General features: G+C 43.1%; 1 protein-coding gene across 5 annotated transcripts in view; it reads left to right on the top strand.

Moving 5' to 3' along the window:
• Positions 1-18091, top strand: part of MYO10 (myosin X) — a 268155-nt gene that overhangs the window by 46373 nt on the left and 203691 nt on the right. For all 5 annotated transcript variants that reach the window (XM_024246955.3, XM_063724070.1, XM_054555429.1 and 2 more), the window contains exon 2: positions 11912-12010. In XM_024246955.3, coding sequence (XP_024102723.2) covers positions 11912-12010 — 99 coding nt within the window. The remainder of the gene's footprint in view (positions 1-11911; positions 12011-18091) is intronic.

Genomic DNA, 18091 nt, shown 5'->3' with positions numbered 1-18091 from the left:
ATTTTATAAAATCTGTGTCTCCTTGCTCCATTTACTTACTTGTCTTTCTTGGCTTGTTCTACTGCTTTATTTCTTCCTTTCTTTCCTTCTTTCTTTTCTGAGACGGAGTCTTTCTCTGTTGCCCAGGCTGGAGTATAGTGGTGCGATCTTGGCTCACTGCAACCTCTGCCTGCTGGGTTCAAGCGATTCTCCTGCCTCAGCCTCCTGACTACCTGGGATTACAGGTGCCTGCCACCATGCTCAGCTAATTTTTGTATTTTTAATAGAGACGGGGTTTCACCATGTTGGCCAGTCTGTTTTTGTTTTTTTTGTTGTTGTTGTTTTTTAAATTTTTTTAAATTTTGAAGCAGGGTCTCACCCTGTCACAGGCTAGAGTGCAGAGGCACAATCACACCTCACTGCAACCTCCGCCTCTTGGGCTTAAGCCATCCTCCCACCTCAGCCTGCTGAGTAGCTGGGACTACAGGCATGTGCCACCATGCCCAGCTAATTTTTATATTTTTTGCAGAAACAGGGTTTTGCCACGTTGCCCAGGCTGGTCTCAAACTTCTGAGATCAAACGATCCTCCCACTTCAGCCTCCCAAAAGTGCTGGGATTCCAGGCATGAGTCACCATGCCTGGCTTGGCCTACTGTTTATATTATGTAACTATCCCCTGTGGAACAGAGAGAACAGATAGGAAGGGCGTTAGAGTGGGCATAGTTTACCTCTGTGCTTTTTAGAGCCAGAACTATTTTATTTTATTTAATTCGAATTTTACTTTTTTTTTTTTTTAAGAGATAGGGGTTTTGGCTTATCTTGTTCAGGCTGGAGTGCAGTAGCATGATCAGAGCTCACTGTATCCGTGGAACATCTGGGCTCAAGGGATCCTCCTGCCTTAGCCTCCCAACTATGGGAGTATGTCTGGCTATTTTTTTTTTTTTTTCTTTTGAGACGGAGTCTCGCTCTTGTTGCTCAGGCTGGAGTGCAATGGCGCAATTTCGGCTCACCACAACCTCTCCCTCCTGGGTTCAAGCAGTTCTCCTGCCTCAGCCTCCTGAGTAGCTGGGATTACAGGCATGGACCACCACACCCAACTAATTTTGTATTTTTAGTAGAGATGGGGTTTCTTCACGTTTGTCAGGCTGGTCTTGAATAATTTTTTAATTAAAAAAAAAGTTGTAGAGACGAGGTCTCACCATCTTGCCCAGGGTGGTCTTGAACTCTGAAGCTCAAGTAATCCTCCCACCTTGGACTCTCAAAGTGTTGAGATTACAGGTGTGAGTCACTGTGCCCAGCCTAGAGCTAGAACTATTTTACATGCTGTCCACTCTTTCCTAGTGCCTGGTATATGATTGGGGAGGGGGTGTTAGGAGATATTTGGTGGAAGGATGAGCTTGTGAAAGTATGAGGGATGGAAGAATGGGTGAGTGGGTGGAACAATTTGCAGATGGATGAATTATTTTAGGCATGTTGGCTGATTCTTTAGGTCCACTTTCTAATAAACATATGTGTTGGCTACGTAATGATGGTTAACTAATAGATGGAATAATTTGACTTTTGTTTATTGTATCGTCACATTCCTACAATGTTTGAGGTACCCTCAGCAATTTGGAGATGTCTCATTTCTTTTAGTGTTAAATTGTTTCTGGGACTATTACTGGTCACTGTAGTTTAAAAGATTAACTGAAAAGGTGTTGTAAGGAATTGTGAGGAAGGTGGGGGAAATCAGATTATAAAACTCAGGACTGAGGCCAGACATGGTGGCTCATGTCTGTAATCACAGCACTTTGGGAGGCTGAGGTGGGTGGATCACCTGAGGTCAGGCGTTCGATACCAGCCTGGCCAACATGGTGAAACCCAGTCTCTACTAAAAATACAAAAATTAGCTGAATGTGGTGGTGCATACCTGTAGCCCCAGCTACTTGGGAGGCTGAGGTAGGAGAAACACTTGAACCCAGAAGGCAGAGATTGCAGTGAGCTGAGATCATGCCACTGCACTCCAGCCTGGGCAGCAGAGCTAGACTCCATCTAAAAATAATAATAATAATAATAATAATGATAATAATAATACTCAGGACTCAAATCAGTTGGCAAGTTGGAACCCATAACTATGGGAATAAACTCTTCACAGAATCACACATTTATAATTGAAGCATCCTGCCATTTAGCATAGTTCATTTTGGTTTTGATTTTGATTGGAAGTGTGGGATGGTGGTGAATCTTTGTATCTTTTCCTTTGGAACATTGACCAAAGATTAGTGTATTGTTGGTGATACCTTTTACCACTTTCTTTTCTTCTTTTCCTCCCTTTCCACCTCTTACTATCGTAAACTTTTCATGTTATCCTCTGGATGAAAGCTGCTGTTCCTGGTGGTGACAGAGTTTGGCAATGTGGGCAGGATAAGGGGAAGGAATGTGGGTGCTATTCGATCCTTCCCATCCGGTGCACTAGAGAGCTGGAAAGGACCAAAAACATGGGACAAATTGGTCTGTGAACTTTATGGTCATGAGCACAGGCAGGCCTCAGTTTACAACCCTACTGTGTTTTTGTAGGTGTGTTTATTAGTATTTGGAACACTGTGGTCTTCAGTGGCAATAGTGTTTTTTTGTTTTTGTTTTGTTTTGTTTTGTTTTTGGAGATGGAGTCTTGCTCTGTCATCCATGCTGGAGTGCAGTGGCACGATCTTGGCTCACTGAAACCTCCGCCTCCCTGGTTCAAGCGATTCTCATGCTTCAGACTCCCAAGTAGCTGAGATTACAAGCCCGTGCCACCACATCCGGCTAATTTTGGTATTTTTAGTAGAGGCGGGGTTTCACCATGTTGGCCAGGATGGTGTCAAACTCCTGATCTCAAGTGATCCGCCTTCCTCAGCCTCCCAGAGTGCTGGGATTACAGTTGGGAGCCACTGTGCCCAGCCGCAGTAGTGTTACAAATGATCCTTTAGCCCATAGGCAAGCTTGAGAAATGATGATGACGATGATGATGTAGCTGAAAGCTATAAATAGATGAAATATATTCCTTCAAAAAATGTAGAGCATTTCAGCAATAGGCCAGTCTGGGGAGTCACCCAACACTTCTGGCAGCATCTTTGAGAAGAAATTATGTCGGAATTCTGAAGCACAATGTCAGGAACACATTTTCCCCTGGGATTTAATGACGGGATCAGCTCTCTGATGGGCACGGAACAGTTGTTCTTGCGGTTGCCTGTATAGAGAACAAACGTCTATCATTGTTCTCCAGCCCAAAGAAAAGTATTACAAACTCGGGACTCTCAAACCACACATTTCCAACATTATCAACTGTATGCTCACCAAGTTTCTCTCTTGAGACTCACTTTATTACTTTTCCTTCCTCTGTAGTCGGTCAGGGTGGAGCTTTGACTTGCCATCTCCTTCAGCTCTGCATCCTTTGACCTGAGCCTAAAAACCACCTGTGTTCCTTTCAGAGCCTATATGGCCATGGCTGAACTGAAGCTTTCCTCTGTGGAATTGGATGCAGTTCTTCAGAAATGATTGCCAGCTTCGGGTTTAAAACCCTGTAGTCTCAAGACAAGGAAATGAGTCAGAGGGACTCACTTAGCTGTCGTGGGTGCTCTACTCTGTTTGAGTACTCTATAGCAAGGACCTATGAAGGCCACCGACTGCTGTGGGTGATGCCTGGGTATCCAGGGATGCTTTGGAGACTGCCTGCTATCACTTCAGGTCCCCTGCTGAGGGTGGCTGTCTCTGCAGGGGAGAAGTCTTAGATTTCACCTTCCCCTTCATTTCTGAATCTTAGGGTTGTGCCCCAGCTCACAGTGCTCCCTCATCCTTGTGGCTTGCATTAGCGCTGCGTTTGTCATACTCATTTTATACCTGTGATGATGCTGCCACCCCCCCGCCCCCACCCTTTTTTTGTTGTTGTTGAGACGGAGTCTTGCCCTGTTGCCCGGGCTGGAGTGCAGTGGTATGATCTTGGCTCACTGCAACCTCTGCCCTCCGGGTTCAAGTGATTCTCCTGCCCAGCCTCCCAAGTAGCTGGGATTACAGGCGCCCACCACTGCGCCCAGCTAATTTTTTGTATTTTTAGTAGAGACGGAGTTTCGTCATGTTGGCCAGGCTGGTGTCGAACTCCTGACCTCAGGTGATCCACCTGCCTTGGCCTCCCAAAGTGCAGGGATTACAGGCATGAGCCACCGTGCCCGGCCGATGAGCACCTTGCTTTGCTCCTCTCTCCATTCTTATCTGCACGTGGCTAAGTTTTCTGACAAGCTTTGCATTGGGGTTTGCAAGCATTTGGGAGTTGAGATAACATCTGAGGTTAAAGAGCACAGTGGACAGGCTGTGTCTGCATGGTTCCAATAATCTACATTAAAAGTCTGCTCTCCCTTAAAAAAAAAAAAGCAGAGTGGACAGAGAGGAGGAAAAGAAGAGGGTTCTTCTAGCACTGCCCACCTATCGGCCTCTGCTCCTCTTTTCCTTGTTTGTCAAAGGGTTTGAATTAGACTGCAGAGGCTACTTTCTCTGTTCTGTGTGTACCCAGTTTTAATGATACCAGAAATTAGGTCTGCCCCAGCTATACTTTATCTGAACTGACCTCCATTCTTGGGATTTTTGAAATTCATGGGATTTAGATAACAGAGTCTGCTTTTAATTAACTAGGTCACTGACAATGAATGGTTTTGTAAACGCCTTCAATTTGACCATGGCTCTAGAACACTGTATTACTCTAGAACAGTGATTCTCAACTAGAATGAACCTGCAGTCTCCAACAAAGAATCACCTAGTCCACAATGTCAATAGTACCGAGGTGGAGAAACTTGTATTACAACTTCATGTTATAAAAGCCACGTGTCCTTTGATGTGTCTTTGAGTAATAAGAATCAGAAAAAAAAAACCGCATCTGGTAAGTTGGAAAGATAACTCCTACTTCCAACAGAAGAAGAAAAAAAAAGACTGTAAAACAGGAGAAAAAGTGCTGCTTAAGTCCTTGGTGCTCACAACCCGTTTCTGCAGTTCATCAAGAACCAATATCCCCACTCCCTAGGCCCTACATTAGAGATCTCCTAAGCCAAGTGACTTCTTCACTGAGTCATTGCAGGCAAAAAGAGGAAAACTTTCTTTTGGCTGTTGAATTTATTGCAGATTTAAATAGCCATATTAATTTATCTGATGCATTACAAAGTTATTTGACCTCTGTGTCTTTTTATTTTTTATTTTATTTTTTTTGGAGACAGAGTCTCCCAGGCTGGAGTGAGGTGGTGCAATCATGGCTCACAGTACCCTTTACTTCCCAGCCTCAGGTGATCCTCCCACCTCAGCCTCCCAAGTAGCTGAGACCACAGGCATGCACCACCATGCCTGGCTTATTTTTTGCATTTTTAAAATAAGAGACAGGGTCTCTCCAGGATGCCCAGGCTGGTCTCAAACTTTTGGGCTCAGGCAATCTGCCTGCCTCGGTCTCCCAGAGTGCTGGGATTACAGGCATGAGGCACTGTGCCAGCCCTCTGCATCTTTAAAAAGGAAAAAGCAGATCACATTTCAAGAGCAAATTTTGAGTTGGTCACGTAGGTGGCCAGAGAATCCTGAACTGAGGTACTTAACATAGGCGAGAGAAACAGCTGTGGGAGATGAGCAGGCACAGTGCCCTGTTCCGGGGCTGAGACTAAGTTGTATGTTTGGCTAAAGAATGTTCTCTTTTTCGTGAACCTGTAATTAGAACATGCCGTACAGAATGGTATTTAAAGTCCACTGTTATCTCTTTTTAGGGTTGTTTCTCTAACTTATTTTTAAACTTATTTTTTCAATCAGAGTTCAGGAAAGAAAATCATTTTTGAAATCAGAAGAGAAATGTAATAGTTTTTAAAAGGGCAACAGGAGGTTAAAATTTGTGATGGTGATACTATCCTCTTTATCTTAAAGCAGAGGTCAGCAACTTTGTGTGTCAGTATTTTAGGCCTTGTGCAGCAGCTTCACTTTGCCATTGCGGTGGGAAGGAATCATAGATAAAAGGTGATGAATGGGCCAGTTGGGGAGGTATCAGCAAGCAGGAGGCAGTCGGCCTGGGTTTTATGATTTTCTTCCAGGGAAGGGGATAATTGTCCACAATGACACCATGGTACAATCTATCACAACCTCAACCTTAGATTAGCTTGGGCAAGTCTCCTGCGTGGTCTCTTAGCCCCTCTAGTCTGTGTTAATGGAGAGCAGAGACTTAATGAATTCAACATGGCCCTTGAATTTCATCATTATGGGGTTGTTGTTGTTTTGATATGTTTCTCAACACCTCTGTTGCTCAGTTACAGAAATGTGATTGGGCTTTCCTACTGTGGAATGGTTAAGAATGTTCATGTGCATTTGAGAAATACGTAGGCTGGGAAAGCAATTTTTTAAAAATGATGTCTGGGCGCGGTGGCTCATGTCTGTAATCCCAGCACTTTGGGAGGCTGAGGTGGGCGGATCATGAGGTCAGGAGATCGAGACCATCCTGGCTAACACGGTGAAACCCCGTCTCTACTAAAAATACAAAAAATTAGCCGGGCGTGGTGGCAGGCACCTGTAGTCCCAGCTACTCGGGAGGCTGAGGCAGGAGAATGGTGTGAACCCGGGAGGCGGAGCTTGCAGTGAGCTGAGATCGTGCCACTGCACTCCAGCCTGGGTGACAGAGCGAGACTCCGTCTCAAAAAAAAAATAAATAAATAAAAATAAAAATGATTTGATATTATTGAGTTATAATTCCATAGAGAGAAATTCAGCCGTTATAGGTGCCCAGTAGAATGATTGTCAGCACATGTATACAGTTGTGCAGCCATTGCCACAGGGCAGTTTTAGAACAGATTTCCACCTTTTTTTCACTCAGTCACTGTCCGTCCCACTCCCAGCTCTGGGTAGCCATTCATCTATTGTCTGTGTCTATGGATTTGCCTTTCCAGAAACCTCATATAAATGGAACCACACGGTATGTAGCCTTTTGTATCTGGCTTCTTTCACTTACCATGATGACTGTGGTCCATCTTTGTTGGTGAATGTATCAGTGATTCTTTTTTTTTTTTTTTAATTTAAATAACTGAGGAGTCTTATTGTATGGATTTATTCTGAGTATCTCTATACCGGTTACTAGACCTTTGAATTGTTTCCAGTATTTTGCTAGTAAGAATATTGCTGCTATGAATATTTGCACACAAGACTTAAAAAATTTTTTTTGAGTAGACAACTATCTAGGAGTTAAATTGTTGGGACATATATGATAAGATTATGTTTAGCTTTTTAAGGAATTGCCAAACCATTTTCCAAAGCAGATGTACCATTTTACATTCTCAGTTTCTCTACATTCTCACCAACTTTTGGTAAAGTCAGCCCCTTTTATTATATCCAGGAAATCATTGTTGGCAGTAGAAAATGGAACCTCTGTGAACCTTGCGTTTGAAGAAAGGGACGGTATTGCTTCTCTGTCTTAAAGGATTGCTTTAAAGTTCAAAGGAGGATAGGAATTTATGTGCAAGTGCTTTATATTGCAGAAACGTTTCTGGTGATTATGTACAGAAAAATTTGTAGCCATTATATTAACACTCACATATTTGTCTCAGAAATTAAGATGCAAACTTGTCCATGTTTTAATAAAATTTGTATGTTATGATCAAACTTGTTCCACCTGCTTGTAAAGGCAATTTTTAATCAAATCGTGAGCCTTTTCCATATGCTAGGTTGCCTATATTGTGTATTAAATTATCAGCCTTATTTAACAATGACTGAATGTAATAGTTTGCATACGGTGGGCAAATTTTTCTTTCCCACTCCAACTTAGATGGTCTGGTAAATGTCTGCCTATGACTTCGTTTTCAAATGCTTGTGGGTGGCCTCTTTCGGACCTGGGCACATGTGTTCTGATAGAGTGGAAGTAGAAAGATTGGGGTCTCAGAGAAAGCACCAGGAACAATCTATGTAAAAAATGCCTATTTCAGTGGTTTAACTTTGCAATTCCGATTCTATGAAAATTGCCAGTTAATACTTTTTCAAAGAACAAAGGGGGTGTTTTGAATGCATTTCCCGTCCCACCTGTGGAAGACAGCTGTTTGTGATAGACCTAGGAAAACTGGCCAATGGGCTGTGGATTTGAAATCTGGGCTGGATTTTGTAAAAGTTGCTTATCAGCAGTTCTTCACACCTGTTGGAAAAGACCTTTGGACTACAGGAGCTGAACTGTGTGTTTGATCATAAAGCACTGTGTCAACAAAGGGCTTTGTAGTACTTTCAAACGAAAGGGTAAAGAGACCCACAGTGAGATGCTAAGTCAAAGAAACTGCACACTGGAGTGAAAAAATATGTTCTGGGTGGCCTATGGAAGCCAAAAGGTACGTATTAATCCTGCTGACAATTTATATTAATTTGATAATGTTGCGTAATCTCAGTTTCATTCTTACTAAATAGACAATTTTAATTGGGAAACAGGTGTGTGAAATCCTTTTTAATGAAAACAATGCTACTGATGGTCACAACACACAGAAAGCTTTGGACTAGGGGTTCTGGGATGGAGCTACACTGGGAGTTATTGTTTCCTGATTTTAACCTAATGAGTAAAAGTTCTTGCCTTATATCACTTTGAACATTTTCATTGCTGCGAGCATGGGCGTGTGTGTGTGTTGGGAGGTGTATATTTAAAAGCTTTCAAATATTGCAGTCCCTGACATGTGAATTAAAAAGAGAGGCTGAAAAATGTCATCAGGCACTTGGAATCTTTTTCTAGAATGTTACAAATAATGTGGCTTGGGTATGGAGTGATATTTGAGAGACCAGCATCTTAGCAGATGCCTGAAGTCAGTGTTCTTTTTGGAAGCAGCTGTTTGCTAATAAAGAAATCAGGACTGACAGGCAGTTGTTAAGTCTCATTCTTCATGTGTGTTATCAGTGTCTCAGCCTGAAGCAAGAGTAGGGGGTGAGGGACTTGTGTGCAAATAGGTACTGGCCCCTGTTGGTGCTGTGTGTTCTTTAAATAGTCAGGCCTCAGGATAGGATATAGGATATAGGATATAGGATTAGGATATAGGAGCACTTAATATTCATTTTTGATGCTATTTTCCATCTTTATAGCAGAGGATTTAAACTCCTCTTTGGAGCATCTTTGAAGAACTAAGAATGGAGTAAACAACTCAAAACCTCCATAGTATGTACCAGGGAAATGAGTGCCTATGGGGAGGGCCTCTTATAGATAAGGTCACAATAGGGGATACCAGGAGAGTCGTAGAACTCTCAGGGGAACTGTGTGAGTTGGTCAGTGGGGAAAGGAGTCTGTTCCATTTCAATATTGGGATCTCCAGCCACTGTGATTTTAGAAATGCTTGTAGAACCTCTTTCTGGGGATTCTAGCTGGCCCGCCCCAAATTCATTCATCAAACAAAGAGTGAATTAACTATGGATCCCGAGTAACAGTTAACATTTGAGGTCCTGGCTTGTGGATTTTATTTATTTATTTATTTATTTTTTGAGATAGAGTTTACTCTGTCACCCAGGCTGGAGCGTAGTGGCACGATCCCAATTCAGTGTAACCTCTGCCTCCTGGTTTCAAGCAATTCTCCTGCCTCAGCCTCCTGAGAAGCTGGGATTACAGGCATGCACCACCATGTCTGGCTAAGTTTTGTACTTTTTTGGTAGACACGGGGTTTCACCATGTTGGCCAGGTTGGTCTCAAACTCCTGACCTCAAGTGATCCACCCATCTCGGCCTTCCAAAGTGCTGGGATTACAGGCGTGAGCCACCACGTCCGGCTTCTGGCTCATGGATTTTAAACAGTGTTATCATGGGCACTGAGGGAATGGAGTAACCTTTACGTCAGATTTTGTGTCTTCTTAAATGTTCCTTCCTAGAAAGATGAGAGAGAACAAGTAGTTACGTGTGATAACAGGCCATTTAAGGTGACTCTGTTGTTAGATTTTAATTGCTGACTGATTTATGAATGCATTTGATTTATTTATGAATTATTTTCAGGAGACAAGTAGAGTCAGTGTGATGTGTGGGAAGAGCATGGGATTAGGAATTTGGAGAGACCTGCCTAGGTCACTAGCTGTGTGGCACTGGGCAAAGTCTTAAGCTCCAAGCTGCAATTTCCTCTTGGAATTGAGAGGATTCCTAATTTACGGAAGGTTAGTATTCAATACAATGTCATTGAGGCTTCTTAGCACATGACCCTGATATATCTGGGGCACTCTTTTACTGGAGGTGACTATGTTTGCAATTGATTGGCACCATTTAAGTAGCATAAAATGATGAGTTTACTGGTGTGTCATTTATCCCCTGCCAACTCTATGTTTAAAGAACAGTACTAGCTCCTTCAACTGGAAATGGAACATACCATAACCAGTATATTTCAAATATTCAACAAAACAGAAATAAATGAAATGAGGTAGAAAAGTCTAGAAAAGGAGTTGTTCAATTAAAGTGCTATTTTAGGAAGGGAGGGAGGGAGAAAAAAATAAAGTGCTATGTCAAGTGATAATTTTGTTCTATTTCCACTTGAATACATTGATTCATAAGGATGTGCTTGGTGTCATTTTTGTTGGAATTGAAATTGTTGAGCAGAGTAGAAAAAGTTTAATGAGATACTGAAGCTCAGTGTTGCATTCCATCATATGAGTATACGTCATAAAGGTAATTCTTTTTGTTTTCTTTTTTAAAAATTTCAGTAGTTTTTGGGGGACAGGTGGTGTTTAGTTACATGGATATGTTATTCAGTGGTGATTTCTGAGATTCTGGTGCACCCATCACCCGAACAGTGTCCACTGTACCTGTTGTGTAGTCTTTTATCCTTCGCCACCCTCCTACCCTTCTCCCTGAGTCCCCAGAGTCCATCGTGTCATTCTTATGCCTTTGCATCCTCATAGCTTAGCTCCCACTTACAAGTGAGAACATATATTGTTTGGTTTTCCATTCCTGAGTGACTTCATTAGAATCATGGTCTCCAACTCCATCCACGTTGTTGTGAATGCCATTATTTCATTCCTTTTTATGGCTGAGTAGTATTCATGAAGGTAATTCTTTGAATGACCAGTGAACACCCAGTAATTCCTCCAAACTTTATCACTTGTGTTTGAAAAACGGTTTCATGTGATTAAATCAAAGGAAGATGAAATTGAGCCTTAAAAAAGCTCAATATGATATTTCATTTGTCCAGTGGGGAAATAAATAAGTGGAAATGAGATCAATGCCAAAAAATGTGCCCAAGATTTAAAACGTGGGATCTGGAAGTTGCCATCTTTTAAGATACAATCCTGAACTTTGAAGTTCATTAGGTGTCTCATGTAATCCTAACAAAATTTGTGCTGGTGGACTGAGTTCTGATAAATATTAGAAACTTCAGTTCCTCTTTTGGAGAGTCCAGTTTACACATGGATTTTGGTATAAGTAGGAGTCAAGGGAGTGGTCTAATGTCCTCCAAGTGGGCAAGTGTACTGGACTTTGACCTAAGAGAATGGGAGCCATTAGTTTCTGAAGAGTTCTCAAAGAGGGTGAAGGCCTGTTGAGACCTAGTTAAACTTTCGGTTTCTGGAGCCCAACTGCCTGTCAAGTACTCGCTCAGTCTTTGTGATGCTGGGCAAGTTACTTTACCTCTAGGCCTCTGGTTCTCCCTCTGTAAAATGGGAATGGTCATAGTGCCTGCTTCATCATCTCAAATGACGTAATCCAACTAAATCAGTTGCATGGTGAGAACACAGGGGCTAGCTACTATTTTCTTAGTCCCTCTTTGCCTTCTATGTCTGATGGGACTCTCAGTCACACTTGTGGATAGTAAAGCCTGTGGATGATGCTTCGCGAAGATTTGTTCTTTGCTTGAGAAAGACATTTACTTTGCAAAAAGATTTTTTTTTAAGGAATATAGAAGTTATGGTAATTTCGACAGTAGAATTTCGCCACAAAATGCAATCCAAACTCAGTTCAATCTTGTTTGTTTTGTTTACAGGGAACACGGGTCTGGCTGAGAGAAAATGGCCAGCATTTTCCAAGTACTGTAAATTCCTGTGCAGAAGGCATCGTCGTCTTCCGGACAGACTATGGTCAGGTGAGAACAAGTCCCTGCAGCTTCCCAACATCCATGGTCTGCTTTGTAGCTATTCTTGCCCAGGGCACGTGTGCTTGGCCCCCCTATACATACACACGCTTTACATTTTTTTCCTAAGTGATAATTCAGAATCCCAGTGGGAATGTAGAATGTACACTGTGTGTGTGTAATAGATACAATACAGTTCTCTCAAATGGAACACAGCAAATATTCCAACTAGTTGTGGGGACAGAAGGGCATGGCACTGGCCTGGTTTCCCTCCTGGGTATCTTTTCTGCCTTCTTTCATCTTTTTCAGCAATCAGAAGTATAGGATGCAAGTAATTTGAGCAAAAGTTCAAGTACATTGATATTTGCTGACTGATTAACTTGTTACTTTCTCTTAAAATTCTTAAACTTTCTTGTGTCTTAGTCAGTTTGGGCTGCCATGACAGAATACCGTAGACTGAGTGATTTATGAAGAGCAAATATCGATGTGTCACAGTTCTGGAGCCTGGAAAGTCCAAGGCCATCAAGATGCTGGCAGTTGTGTGTCTTGTGAGGCCTCTGCTCACTGGTTCACAGCCAGCCAGCTTCTTGCTGGGCCTCACGTCCTAGAAGGGGGCGTTCTCTTGGGCCTTTTTTATAAGGGCACTAATCCCATTCATGAAGGCTGCACCTTCATGACCAAGTCACCTGCCAAAGACCCTAACACCATTGCATGGGAGATTAGGAATTCACCATATTCATTTGTGGGGAGAATACAAACATTCAGTTCAGGCTGGGTGCAGTGGCTCACGCCTGTAATCTCAGTACTTTGGGAGGCCGAGTCGGACAGATCACTTGAGGTCATTAGTTCAAGACCAGCCTGGCCAACATGGTGAAACCCTGTCTCTACTAAAAATACAAACATTAACCGGCTGTGGTGGCAGGCACCTGTAATCCTAGCTAATTGGGAGGCTGAGGCAGAAGAATTGCTTCAACCTGCAAGGCAGAGGTTGCAGTGAGCCAAGATTGCGCCACTGCACTCAGGTCTGGGTGGCAGAGCAAGACTCTGTCTCAGAAAACAAACCATTCAGTTAATCACAAATAGGTGTTGAAAATACTAGGATCCCACTGAGAATTTAGGGTAATGTTGTCCTGGTCACTGTAAGAACAAGACAGACTAAATCACTGGAGCTGAGCCTATTTATCTACCTTGTTAAGCAACTGAAGAAGTTTCTTCTGTTTATAGGAGCGCCACTGTTGCTGATTTTGTTTCTTTAGCGTAAAATGAATGAAAAGTCATATCACTAAAATTAAATATGTAAATCCAGAAACTGGTTTGCTTGATTATATTCTGATGATTATAAGAGAAACCTGGCATCTCCATATTACTAAGGAAACTAATTTAATGTTATAAATTGGCCTCTACCTCAGAGGTACATATTAAAATTTAAGACTTAAGGAAATAAAAGATAATCGAATGCAAGGATCTAAAACACATAGTTTATGTTTTTATTTTTATTTATTTTTTTATTTTCTGAGATGGAGTCTTGCTCTGTTGCCCAGCCTGGAGAGTGCAGTGGTACCGACCTTCGCCTCCTGGGTGCAAGTGAGTCTCCTGCCTCAGCCTCCCGAGTAGCTGAGATTATAGGTGCCTGCCACCACACCCGACTAATTTTTGTATTTTTAGTGAGATGGGATTCCACTTGGCCAAGCTGGTCTTGAACTCCTGACCTCGAGTAATCCACCCACCTCGGCCTCCCAAAGTGCTGGGATTACAGGCGTGAGCCAACATCCCTGGCCAAAACCACGTAGTTTATGAACTGAGTTTGCAAGTCGTTGTGTTGAGAATAAAAGCTTCAGGGCCAGTTTCCATAATTTGAGGCAGACGGGCTACTTGGTTGTCAAAACTTCTTAGCAGTGGCGGTTTACTTGGTGGAATCGTTCTTAGTTCTTGATTTGATAAGCTGTAGTAATACTGTGTTTGTAACTCCTTCATTTCTTTTTCTTCTGAGAGTCTTGAATGGATTTTCAGTATATAGATATACCTATGCTTTGTGGATGTAGATTTGGGGTATGGGGAGAGAGGGGGAACAAAGAGACAGCATGTCTAATGGTCACTGACAGCGTGGACACTTTGCCAACACCCAGTCTAGTACCTTCTCCATCAGAGTCTCGGGTAGTATAGGATGATCTGTAGTCTAGGGAGTAAATAAGTGAATTTTGCTCAACTTTAGGGTCAGGCACTGCTTAAATGTTTAAGTTTCCCTGTAGGATAGGACTGGCCGCATTTTTCTGTCACTCTGCCTGTCTTCCCGTCTCAGTTTCCCCAGATGAGAATTTGGTTTCTTTCAGGACCTGTACATACTTCTCAAGATGATATGAAAAGGGAAAACAATTTCTAAACAGTGTCATTCATTTAACAAAATTGTGTTCCTGAAAGCATTGTAAAATAGGTTTTTCATGTCACTTGATATGATTTGGCTGTGTCCCCACCCATATCTCAACTTGAATTATATCTCCCAGAATTCCCATATGTTGTGGGAGGGACCCAGGGGGAGGTAATTGAATCATGGGGGCTAGTCTTTCCCATGCTATTCTTGTGATAGCGAATAAGTCTCATGAGATCCGATGGGTTTATCGGGGGTTTCCGCTTTTGCTTCTTCTTCATTTGCTGCCTCCGTGTAAGAAGTGCCTTTCGCCTCCTGCCATGATTCTGAGGCCTCCCGAGCCGTGTGGAACTGTAAGTCCAACTAAACCTCATTTTCTTCCCTGTTGTGAAAATGGACTAATACAGTAAATTGGTACCAGGCGTGGAGCCTTGCTGGAAAGATACCTGAAAATGTGGAAGCGACTTTGGAACTGGGTAACAGGCAGAGGTTGGAACAGTTTGGAGGGCTCAGAAGAAGACAGGAAAATGTAGGAAAGTTTTGAACTTCCTCAAGACCTGTTGAATAGCATTGACAGAAATACTGATAATAATATGGACAATGAAATCCAGGCTGAGGTGGTCTCAGATGGAGATGAGCTTGTTGGGAACTGGAGCAAAGGGGACTCTTGTTATGTTTTAGCAAAGAGACTGTTGGCATTTTGCCCCTGCCTTAGAGATTTCTGGAACTTTAAACTTGAGAGAGATGATTTAGGGTATCTGGTGGAAGAAATTTCTAAGCAGCAAAGCATTCAAGAGGTGACTTGGGGGCTGTTAAAGGCATTCAGTTTTATAAGGGAAGCAGAGCATAATGGTTTGGAAATTTTGCAGCCTGACTATGTGATAGAAAAGAAAACCCCCCCCTTTTTTTTTTAGACGGAGTCTTGCTCTGTTGCCCAGGCTGGAGTGCAGTGGCATGATCTCGGCTCACTGCAAGCTCCACCTCCTGGATTCACACCATTCTCCTGCCTCAGCCTCCTGAGTAGCTGGGACTACAGGTGCCACCAACATGCCCAGCTAATTTTTTGTATTTTTAGTAGAGATGGGGTTTTACCGTGTTAGCCAGGATCGTCTCGATCTCCTGACCTTGTGATCCGCCCACCTCGTCCTCCCAAAGTGTTGGGATTACAGGTGTGAGCCACCATGCCCAGACGAAAATCCCATTTTCTGGGGAGAAATTCAAGCTGGCTGCAGAAATTTGCGTAAGTAGCAAGGAGCCTAATGTTAATCCCTAAGACCATGGGGAAAATGTCTCCAGGCCATATCAGAGACCTTCACAGCAGCCCTTCCCATCATAGTCCCAGAGGCCCTGGAGGAAAAAATGGTTTTGTGGGCCAGGCCCAGGTCCCTGTGCTGTGTGCAGCCTAGGGACTTGGTGCCCTGTCTCCCAGCTGTTCCACACTCCAGCTGTGGCTGAAAGGGGCCAATGTACAGCTGAGGCTGTGGCTTTAGAGGGTAGAATCCCCAAGCCTTGGCAGCTTCCACGTGTTGTTGAGTCTGTGGGTGCACAGAAGAATTGAGATTTGGGAACCTCTGCCTAGATTTCAGAAGATGTGTGGAAATGCCTGAATGCCCAGGCAGAAGTTTGCTGCAGGGGCGGGGCCCTCATGGAGAACCTTTGCTAGGGCAGCGTGGAAGGGAAATGTTGGTTAGAACCCCCACACAGAGTCGCTACTGGGATACCACCTAGTGGAGCTGTGAGAAGAGGGCCACCGTCCTTCAGACCGCAGAATGGTAGATCCACTGACAGCTTGTACTGTGCACCTGGAAAAGCTGCAGACACTGAACGCTGGCCCATGAAAGCAGCTGGGACAGAGGCAGCACCCTGTAAAGCCACAGGGGTGGAGCAACCCAAGACCATGGGAACCCACTTCTTGCAGCAGTGTGACCTGGATGTGAGACCTGGAGTCAAAGGAGATAATTTTGGAGCTTAAAAATTTGACTGCCCCACTGTATTTCAGACTTGTCTGTGCCCTGTAACCTCTTTGTTTTGCCAATTTCTCCTATTTGGAATGGCTTTATTTACCCAATACCTGTACCCTCATTATATCTAGGAAGTAATTAGCTTGCTTTTGAATTTACAGGCTCATAGGCGGAAGGGACTTGCCTTGTCTCAGATGAGACTTTGGACTGTGGACTTTTGGCTTAATGCTGAAATGAGTTAAGACTTTGGGGGACCGTTGGGAAGGCATGATTGGTTTTGAAATGTGAGGACATGAGATTTGGAGGGGTCGGGGTGAAATGATATGATTTGCCTGTGTCCCCACCCAAATCTCAACTTGAATTGTATCTCCCAGAATTCCCATATGTTGTGGAAGGGACCCAGAGGGGAGGTAATGGGATCATGGGGGCCAGTCTTTCCCATACTATTCTTGTGATAGTGAAAAAGTCTCACAAGATCTGATGAGTTTATCGGGGGTTTCTGCCTTTGCTTCCTCATTTTCTCTTGCCACCACCATGTAAGAAGTGCCTTTCGCTTCCTGCCGTGATTCTGAGGAGCCATGTGGAACTGTAAGTCCAATTAAACCTCTTTTTCTTCCCAGTCTTGGGTATGTCTTTATCAGCAGCGTGAAAACAGACTAATACAGCATTCTTTCCCTTTCTTGTTGAATTATATTTTAATCCCAAAGATGTTTTCCTTTTAGTCTTTTAACTTTTTTCTTTTTTAAAAAAATTACGGTAAGAATCACATAACATTAACTTTACCATCTTAACTATTTTTAAGGGTACTAGGGTTAAGTTTATTCACATTGTTGTGTGGCAGATCTCAAGAATGTTTTCATCTTGCAGCACTGAAACTCTATGCCCGCTAATCACTAATTCCCCCAGCCCTTGGTAACTGCTCTTCTTTCTGTTCCTATGACTTTGATTACTTTAAATACCTCAGTGAGTGGACTCATACAGTATTTGTGCTTTTGTGGCTGGTTTATTTCACTTAGCATGATGTCCCTAAGGCTCTCAGGATACTTTCTATTCCTGTCCTAACTAAGCTTTCTGACAAAGGCTCCTAGCTCGACAACTCTACCAGTCTCTGGGTGCCACTGCCCTTGACTTGTGGTCGGCAACCTGGGCTGTGTGAAGCCCTTACCGGCTGTTGTCCATGGGCAGCTCTCAGTGAGGTGGGAGTGGAATGGGTTGGTTGGGTCAGTAGTTCTGATCATTTTCAACAGTATTTATGGGTTGTGGGTTTGGAAGGAACTGAACTATGATAATGTGTACTTAAATGTGAAAACAACGCTGAGCCTTGACCTCTAATCTTCATTTGGTCATCGAATACTTAGTTTTATGTTGTCCACTCTGTCATTCCCAAATATAACAAGTATAATTAGCTTGGTGACTCATGTAGGAATTGCAGGGTTATGAGAAAAGTGAGGCAAGATTTTTAAAATTGGGTTCAGGCTTGGATCAAGAACTGTCAGTGGCCCAAAGACTCTAGTTTGTTTTTCTACTGACCTACATAGTCTTCCCCTCTTGATGTTACAAGTTCACTGTGGAACATGCAGGAATCGTCGCCAAGCATTAGGAGAAGTTCTTTAACTGGTTCTGGTGCCTAGGACAGGAACACTGCACTTAACTGGTCAGGGATAGATTTTTTTTTTCGAGACAGGATTTTGCTCAGTTACCCAGTCTTGAATGCAGTGGCATGACCATGGCTCACTGCAGCCTCCACTTCCTAGGCTCAAGTGATCC

Source organism: Pongo abelii, chromosome 4 (genome assembly GCF_028885655.2).
Source record: "Pongo abelii isolate AG06213 chromosome 4, NHGRI_mPonAbe1-v2.0_pri, whole genome shotgun sequence".
NCBI lineage: Eukaryota > Metazoa > Chordata > Mammalia > Primates > Hominidae > Pongo > Pongo abelii.
Note: the sequence above shows the minus strand (reverse complement) of the source record. Positions and strands in the feature narration are given on the sequence as shown.